Source organism: Petaurus breviceps, unplaced genomic scaffold, assembly GCF_028583685.1.
Source record: "Petaurus breviceps papuanus isolate PSGF00001 unplaced genomic scaffold, PetGlider_PUasm1.0 91133, whole genome shotgun sequence".
In the NCBI taxonomy this organism is placed as follows: domain Eukaryota; kingdom Metazoa; phylum Chordata; class Mammalia; order Diprotodontia; family Petauridae; genus Petaurus; species Petaurus breviceps.
The window spans coordinates 61,130,262-61,139,150 of NW_027187419.1; the positions used below are offsets into that span (position 1 = coordinate 61,130,262).

Consider the following 8,889-nt stretch of genomic DNA (forward strand, 5'->3'; position numbering starts at 1 on the left):
AATATGAAATTAAGAATTTGAAAGAAAGTAAGGTTACTTCCCTCCAGTAAGACTGATGGACAAGAAAACAGGGAGAGGTGGAGGACCTTGAGGATATGGTGAGGATGAAGAATAGGTTTAAGAACACTGAAAGAAACAAAGAAATAGATGAAAAGAGAAGCATTTGATCAGAGATAAAGAATTTTGAGGTGGAGGGGAAGACTATGAACCAGTTACTGAACTGATTTGGAGGATAATAGATTATTTTGATAAGATATAGATCAGATGATATAAATGGATGAAGTACACTTCAAATAAGGAATAGGCTGCTAAGCAATGATGACTGAACAAAGGTATTCAAATAAAATGAGTAACTAGGACAATGCCTCTCTTGTCTGCTCCAGTACTTCATGAAGATAAGAAGAGAACACTTGAGATGGTGGCAAGAGACAGCAGGTTTTCTGCAGGAGAGGTAGCTTTTCATTATACTCAGAAGTTAGAAAGAGAGTGAATTTCTGAGAAGCCATGAGTCTTAACAGATATTTATTAAGCACTTTACGTGCTACTTTTAGAGAATGGGACAGGCACTTTGTTTTGTAAACACATCAATATGTGTATGCATATACTTATATGTTAATCTGAGCACTATTATTGTTTTAGACAGCAATATACTGCTGCCTAAACTAATCTATGTTTTAATCTATTTGGTTGAATCACTTTTGGATTGCAAGATATTACACGCACAGGGTTTTAAGAAAAGTCCATAGAGTTTAGGAAGTAGATTTGGTGAAGGAATTCCAGTTCTGCCACATAATACTTGCCAGATGCTGCACGATTAATTTCACTTCTATGGACCTTAGTTTTCTCATTTGTAAAGTAAGGAGACTGAAGAACATTAAATTATGTGTATGCATAGAATTTATATTATTGTTTCCTCATTTGTATAGTGAGGGGGTTGAAGATTGAAAACATCCCTTCCGTTAACATTCTATTGTCACTCTGTTATCCTGAAAACTTTAAGGGTCACAAATTCCATCTATTAGACATAATTCTTGCTTATTTTGACAGTCAGCGGGAAGGGGACTGGACTGAGCATCGGGGTTTGCCATTAATTACCTGTCTTCAGGCAGCTCGTTCCCTCAGTTTGGGCGTCAGTTTCATCATTCATAAACGAGAGGAATGGACTAGTTCTAAGAGCCTATCCAGCTCCCAAATCGTGAGACCCCGGGGGGGGGGGGTGTTTAATCTGCTGGTTTCCTTCATATGGATTTTATGTATTTAAACATATTCTGAGAAGGGATCTATAAGCTTCATCAGACTGTCAAAGTGGCCTCTGATAACGTAAAGAACTAGTGGTTTGGAATGACGTCACGAAGAGCATGCTCTACCCCTCCACAGGCAGAGAAGTGACTTTAAAGATACATACGTAACAGGAATACGATGCACAGGCGCAGAAACAGACGTAAAGAAAGACGTACAGCGTGTTATTTCTACCACGTGACAAACAAACCCGGGCTCTGCTTCCGGTTTGGTGGAAAAGAAGGCGGTCCCAAGAAGGCGGGTTTAGGGGTCTTCTCAGGCCACTTTTGAAGGCCCCCTCCCGGGCTGTCTCGCCAATATCTAAAAACTAATTTTCATTCACTCACTGCCTCTTATTTATCAGGAAAGGAATATTATCTATACAGAGTTACTGTGTTTTTTTGAGAGTGAAGCTTTTGTCCTTCACTTAGGTTTTCGCCCTTTTCTTGGAGTTGTAATCAGGCACCCTGTCGGGCAGCCCTCACCGTCTCTTGTAAGGAGCGTGCTAAGGCCCACCTTCTTCCTTTCCGCCGGCTCCGCCATATTCCAGGTACACGGGGCTCGAGCCGCTCCTGCTTCGCGGTGTGTTATTTCCTTCCCAGGGAAGGTCGGGAAAGAGCGTTTGAATCATGTTGGGGTGGGCAGGCTCGGGACGAGGGCGCTGGGGAGAATTAGGGCGTCCGTGGCCGGGGACAGCATTGCGAAGAGCCGTGAGGACTAGTGGCAGCGGGTGGGGCAGAGAGGCCGCGTTTCTCCCGGAGTTGAAGCGTGGGGCAAAGATGGAACGGGCTGCGGAAGCGGCCCCCTGCACCTTTCCCTGCCGCTCGCTCTCCACCCGGCGGGGCCTCTCAGAACCACTCGGACCACAAGGGGCATTGGGTTGTGAAGTAAAAAAGGGACGAGCATGCCGGAGGTATTCCAGGGAGGCAGCGGGTGCTCAGATTCTTAGGGCATCTTGGTGGAAGCGTGGTGCAATGGAAGAAACCTCTCATCTGCTACGCCTCATTTTTCTCCGCTGCTTCTTTTATCTGTACTTGATATATATCCAGAAAGTTAACTTTCCTCGGTTCTTGTCTTTGTAAAACCAGTGACTCCAACAGCACCTTTTGCACGTGTGTACGTGTTAAAAAGATTTCGAATTGAGTTCTAGCCTCGGCTTTGGATTTTTCCTCTCCGAACCTCAGTTTACTTATTTTTAAAGTGATTGAGGCATATCCTGCCTCTGTAATGTGGCATTGTGAGGATTAAGTTGCATCTCTTGTCAAAGTGCTCTGGAAAATCTAGACCTTCCATTGTATGTATTTGTTGAACTTTTCTGTGTTGTGAGCTCCTTGAGGGCAGGGTCTGTCTTTTCCATCTTTGTTACTCCGGGCGTAGTACAGCGTGGCACTTAGTAGACCGACACTTACTAAATGGTGATTGACTGCGTAATGGTATTAGATCCAGGGAGTAAACCCCTTTTTTTCTAGGATAGTAAGCCAGGTGGCACAGTGTGGCTACATCTAGAGTTCTGGGCTGTAGAGTCAGGATTTTCCTAAATTCAAATCTGATTTCAGATATTTAACTACTTTCTGACCTTGGGCAAATCACTTAATACTTGTTTGTCTCAAGTTTCCTCATCTGTAAAATGAAGTTGCACTTGATAGGTTCTATGATCCCTGCTAAGTCCAAGTTAACTAAGAGAATTCAGTGACTGGCCAAGGCCTAAATTAGGCTTTTTAAAATATTGGTCTTAATTTTTACTCATCAGCACCTTTGCACATGCTTCTTGAACCATTTTGTAGTTAGGGGGTTTGTTTTTGAGATGTGGTGTAGAGCTTAAAAGATAACATGTCTTTGGTTTTTCATTTGACAGGTGCTAGGAAGAAAATAATTTTAAGGCTAGGTTTTCACAGAAAATAAAACGTTTAATGGAGTGTGTAAAGTTATTTTTGTTGAAATAGTTTTCGAGGTGTAATAAGCTAATTGAATAGTTTCTTGTACTTAAATGTTCTAAATTTTTGAGTAAAAGGATTTTGGCAGATACATTGCTTTGTTTTAAGCAAAGCTTCCTTAGGAAGTGAGGGTCTAGCTAATTATATTAATTCAATAAATTCCATTAAATGAGATAGATACAAAGCTTTCTTGGGAGCTCTTAATTTGAGACACTTCCTTAGTAATTTAAGGATGGAGAGAATGGTAATAATTAAGGGGAATCATGCATGAGGAGGCAGTTGAACTCGCAGGAAGCTAGGGATTGTAAAAGGTGAGGGACAGGATACTTAATATTTACAAGTCGTTTTATATTATGTCATTGGATTATCAGAACAAGCTCTTTGCTGTGTACTACTGAGTTCTGTTGTTTTACTAATTAGAAAACTGAGGTTCAGGTTAGTTAACTTGGGCCATGGTTTCACAAATGGTGAGTCCAAAGGCAAAATTCTAGCTCAAGGGTCCTGACTCCAAGTCCAGCAATCTTTCCACTACATTACTCTAGTATAAATAAATTAGAATGTATGTTTTTTTTTTTAATGAGCTTAAGCAGGTAATTTAACTTCCAAGAGCCTCTATTCATTTGTAAAACTGGGGAGAAGTGCTTTGTAAACTTTCAAACTATGAATTGTTTAAATTCCTGGAAGAATTACTGTGATATTAGTAATAATCAAAACACCCCTATAAGTCCTCCCATTCCACCCTAAAAGAAATACCACCTATACAGAAAATCTCAGATTCAGGAAAATCTTAGAATTAGTAGATAGATGATTATAGTTTACATTTACACAAGACTTTACAAAAGCTCTTTGCCAACAGTTATAGTGGGGGAAAAAAAAGCAATAGCCTGTGTGACATTGGGCAAATAATTTGCTCTCCCTGGGCCTGTTTCTAAAGAGTTTTAGAATAGATGGTGTATGAGTACTCATCTATGGTTCAAGCGGTTAAATGAGTGACACGGGCATGTAACATACCTTCCCTTAACTATGGCCTTTGTTGCAAAAGAATTAGTCTGATTAATTTAGGGGGAAAAATTCATTATTATATTGCTGTTAGAGTGCATAATATTTGCAGCTTGGTTATTTGTTGTTTGATATTATCTGGTGACTACTTGTTAATGAAATGACATTTTCTTGTGCTTGCTTGTTTCAGTGAGTTGACAAAATGACGAACACAAAAGGAAAAAGGAGAGGGACACGATACATGTTTTCTAGGCCCTTTCGAAAACATGGTAAGTATGTGTACTATTATAAATTAGGCAGAGATTAATTTCTATACTTAGTGGATAAAATAGTCTATTTTATAATTAAAACTTGTAAAAAGTGGGACCTTAGACTTATGTCTTGATCAGTGTCTTATTTTGAAAATTGAGTAGTCATTAAATTTTAATTGGAAGAAAGTAGTGGTGACTGAATATTAGCTTTATTTTTGCTTTTTGGAGGGGGGAGGACAGGGTAATTGGGTAATTGACTTGCCCAAGGTCACACACACAGCTAGTAAGTGTCTGAGGCCAAATTTGAACTCAGATACGTACTCCTGACCCCAGGGCCGGTGACATTAACTTTATTTTAGAGGTTTGTTGGACCACTAGCAAGACTGAAGCCCCTCTTTTTTTTTTAAATGTTCCTGGAGGTTGTCCATTTGAATGAGACTAGGATCTTTAGATGTCTCGAGGTTATGAAAATTTAGTTGTAAGAATTGAAATTTTTTTCTGAGCTATTTTACCTTGAGATGATGAAAATATTTTTTATAGGTGTTGTCCCTTTGGCTACTTATATGCGAATATACAAGAAAGGTGATATTGTAGATATCAAGGTATGTTGTGAAATTTGGTACAGTGACTTCTGCTTACAAAAATATAAAGTCTGATTTGACCCTAGTATTTGTTGAATAAAGTTATTTACTATCACCATGGAAGCTTTGTACTGAGGAGCTCCTCAGTTTCTTTCCTGTCTCTTTCCCTTACTGTCTATGCTTCTAGAAAGTTCTTTAATCTCTCTGAGCTTTAGTTTGTTCATCTGTAAAAAGGAAATAATAGCACCTACTTCAGGAGATTATTGTGAAGATCAAATTAGATCACATGTGTGGTTTTGCTCCCTTTAACAAATTGTACTGAAACAAGCTTGGAGCTTTGGTGATGAGAGGTGGGATTTCAATTTACTATGCTTATTTTTCCGTTAAAATTGATAGCTATACAAAAATCCATTGAGAGAGATATTTTAATTGTATCTATTACTTGATTTACATATTAACACTCGAGCTTGATGATGATTGTCTTATATGAGTAAAATGAAAACAACTTCACCGGCTCTGAAAGCTCATCTAATTGCCATAGAATCTTTTAAAATTAGTCTGCATTATTCATGCTAAATAAAATTTTGTGATTTGAATGGGGATGAGTAATCTATAGTTAAGGGAGTAATTTATATTGAAATGTTATGCATTTTCCCCCCTCTTCCTTCCAGGGTATGGGCACAGTTCAGCAAGGAATGCCCCACAAATGTTACCATGGCAAGACTGGACGGGTCTATAATGTTACTCAGCATGCTGTAGGCATTGTTGTAAACAAACAGGTTAAGTAAGTAACTTAAGAGGATCCTCTTAAAATTTGGTAATACTAATGTACATCCCCCCTCTTTTCACTTTGCCAATTAGACACTTATCATGTCTTTATTGGTCATTCAAGTGGGGCAGAAGAAAAATCCTTTTAAAACTCAAGCAAACTGATAGTTTGTCTTGTATCCTGTCAGAGGAAACAGTGTTAAGTTGATTAAAGCTGTATTTCATTGTATGATTCTTCATTGTGTAGTTATAAATTGGACATTTGTAGAGATGTAAATAGCATGTGAATTCTGAAATTATAGTTGTGTGATGCTATAATTGCACAATTGGGTTTAACTGTTTCATCTTCCTGAAGGCAAGGGTCTAGACTAGAGAAATTCTTAGATACCATTCCAATTCTAAGATCTGTGATTCTTTAAGATGGTAAGAAAGACAAGGAATTGTATTCCAGATGTCAAGGAAAATTATGGTGAGCAAAGGGGAGAGGAGACCAAAAAGAGTAGTTATGTTTAGGAAATAGCAGGTGTTTGACTGGAGTGTAGTCTAAGAAGTTAAAACTAAATGGAGGAGGACCAGCCTAGCTAAGAAGGTTAGATTTAATTTTGTCAGCATTAGGCAGTTATTTATCAAGAGCATACTATCATCTGGCACACATGTAGGACTGATTAGAGAAGGGAGGGAGCAGTGGGGACAGATCAATTAGATGGTTATTAGTTTCAAGCAAGAACCCTGAGCTTAAACTATATGGCAAGGAGAATAAAAAGGGAGGTAGGGTAGGGCAGAGATTCTATGTTGACGGATTTGCTGTATTTTTGAGATGAACTACCATATTTTAAGGATTACTTGGACTTCTGACTATTAGTTGATTAACTTTGAAAAAGCACAAATGGTGCTCTTTGATAGTAGCTAGGTTTAAATAAAGAAAAACAGTCAATAATTAGTTTCTGTTCAAATAATTATTTTGGCACTAAAAAATATTAAGCAATGTTTTATTCCAGGGGCAAGATCCTAGCCAAAAGAATTAATGTGCGTATCGAGCACATTAAGCATTCCAAGAGCAGAGATAGCTTCCTGAAGCGGGTAAAGGAAAATGATCAGAAGAAGAAGGAAGCCAAAGAAAAAGGCACTTGGGTTCAACTGAAACGCCAGGTAATGGATTAATTTTAAAAGGTTGATTGATTTAAGTTGAGAACATAGTGGTAAGAATACATCTGAAATTACCTTATTATTCCAAGTAAGGCAAACTAATGATCTACTGGTTTGAAAGATCCTAGTATGCAACCTTGGACAAGTCATAACAAACTTGTTTTTCTATAGCACGAGGGAATTTGAACTAGACTCTAAAAGTACTCATCCTTGGTTATTCCCTGATCTTTGCTAATTTCTTTCATGGCAACCATTACCCTTTAGGAGAGCCATTGCTGCTGTCCCAGGTATCCCAGATACAGAAATATTTTCTCTGCTAGTGAATATATGTGCTAAATAGTTGTTCACTCTACAGGAGACATAAGAAGTTACTTAAGTTTGCCATTTGAAGGAAAGGAAGCTATTTTCTTTTTGCCTTGTTCATTCTAACTTATATAATTAATAAATGCTTTTTTTTTTTTTTTTGCAAGGCATATTGTACTACAGAGAAAAGCAAGACTTGTTGATTTGCCTAGTCAAGTGACAGTAGTCAGCATTTAGTAAATATTCTCTGGTTGATTTAGAGGAGGGAATCTGCATAGTTTTCTTTTAGAAAAGGCCCAATTAGTTTTTTTTTTTTAATTGAAATGGAGATTTGCCCAACCTGTCATTTTCAGCCTTGATTTAGCTGTACCCCAGAATATCTAGTTATCTCAAGGACATGTGGTATATCTCTTAAAATGGCTCAGATTCACCAGATGAAGAGTCTGAAATGTGAACTTGAGTCTATTTGGAATAGGGGAGAATAGGACCAGTTCTGTAGCAACAAAAGAAATGGTAATGCATTTCAGAGTGGTTGGTGGGTGCCTTAAATTCATCCTTTAACTTCATCTAGAATCCAACTTAGTTTGACAGAATTTTCTCTTTAGTAGGTAAACAAATCTGATGTTTTGGCTTTGTAGATAACATGTGGCAGGCTGTAAAATGACTGATTTCAGCTTCTTAGAATTAGGCTTCCCCCTAAATTTAATAACTGCTATAGGATACATTAAAATTGATGTGCCACAATGATGATCCTCTTAAATGATTGCCTTTAAAGAAGGAAAATGAATGTCATTTCACCGGTTCTGAGAGCACATTAAAGTATTTTGCTGCAAGATATTAAATTAGCTTCAGTGTTATGAACTCTTTTTAACCCTTTTTTTTTCAGCCTGCTCCACCCAGAGAAGCACACTTTGTGAGAACCAATGGCAAGGAACCTGAGCTGTTGGAACCAATCCCCTATGAATTCATGGCATAAGTGACTATAAAAAGAACAATAAAAAAATCTTGGATTATGGAAATGTGTGACTTATTTGTGGCCATTGGGTAGAAGTGGTACTTTAGTAAATTTTTTAAGCTGTGGTTGATAATTATTACTTCATTTGGCCAAGGAGTTGCTGGTTGCATTTTCTTTTCAGGTAAAGGAGTTGCAAGTATTTTTCAATTAAGTTTATTACTGTACTAAAATGTATGTACTATAGGCCTTTCTGTTTGCATGAGGAAACAAAGGAGTTCTTATGGTTTGCCTGTAGCAAGATTTAAAACTAGGTCTCTACAGAGGACAAGAAACATTTAGGTCCTGAGAATACATGGCTGGAAAACTTCTTTTTCTTGTGGAGTTTACATTCTACTGAAAAGTATAGTTGGCTCCTGAAATCATCTTGAATGAAACAGGATTTTAAGGCAAAGATGAGAATTTGCATTCCAGGACAGCAAAGGATAAGGAGATGGCATGCTATATTTAGGACAGCTATGGAGGTTAGATTAAACTTTTTAAAGGAGTATTGTAAAGTTAAGAATGGTAGGCTGTAGCCATATTGTAAAGGGCTTGAAGTGCCAAGTTCAATTAGAGCTTCTGGGGTCACTGAAGAGGGTGCAATGAGGTGGTGTAGTAGAGGGCTGTACTTGCGA

The 8,889-nt window shown here is 38.0% G+C and overlaps 1 protein-coding gene and 2 non-coding genes across 6 annotated transcripts; all 3 read left to right on the forward strand.

Annotated features, from left to right (window-relative positions):
• Nucleotides 1-1,744: 1,744 nt before the first annotated feature.
• RPL21 (ribosomal protein L21) lies at nt 1,745-8,238 on the forward strand. Of its 4 annotated transcripts, none has more exons than XM_069080775.1 (6): nt 1,745-1,860; nt 4,402-4,480; nt 5,003-5,064; nt 5,715-5,827; nt 6,810-6,960; nt 8,147-8,238. In XM_069080775.1, exons 2-6 carry the CDS (start codon nt 4,414-4,416, stop codon nt 8,234-8,236), a joined length of 483 nt encoding a protein of 160 aa, XP_068936876.1. In that variant the 5' UTR covers nt 1,745-1,860; nt 4,402-4,413; the 3' UTR covers nt 8,237-8,238. The 4 variants fall into 4 exon arrangements, with proteins under 4 accessions (XP_068936876.1, XP_068936877.1, XP_068936874.1 ...); XM_069080776.1 differs by having other exon boundaries at nt 1,751-1,828; XM_069080773.1 differs by having other exon boundaries at nt 1,757-1,885.
• Nucleotides 5,508-5,568, forward strand: LOC138155609 (small nucleolar RNA SNORD102). Its single transcript, XR_011166895.1, has one exon. It is a non-coding gene; the product is annotated as a small nucleolar RNA SNORD102 (small nucleolar RNA).
• Nucleotides 5,879-6,010, forward strand: LOC138155616 (small nucleolar RNA SNORA27). Its single transcript, XR_011166902.1, has one exon. It is a non-coding gene; the product is annotated as a small nucleolar RNA SNORA27 (small nucleolar RNA).
• Nucleotides 8,239-8,889: the final 651 nt, after the last annotated feature.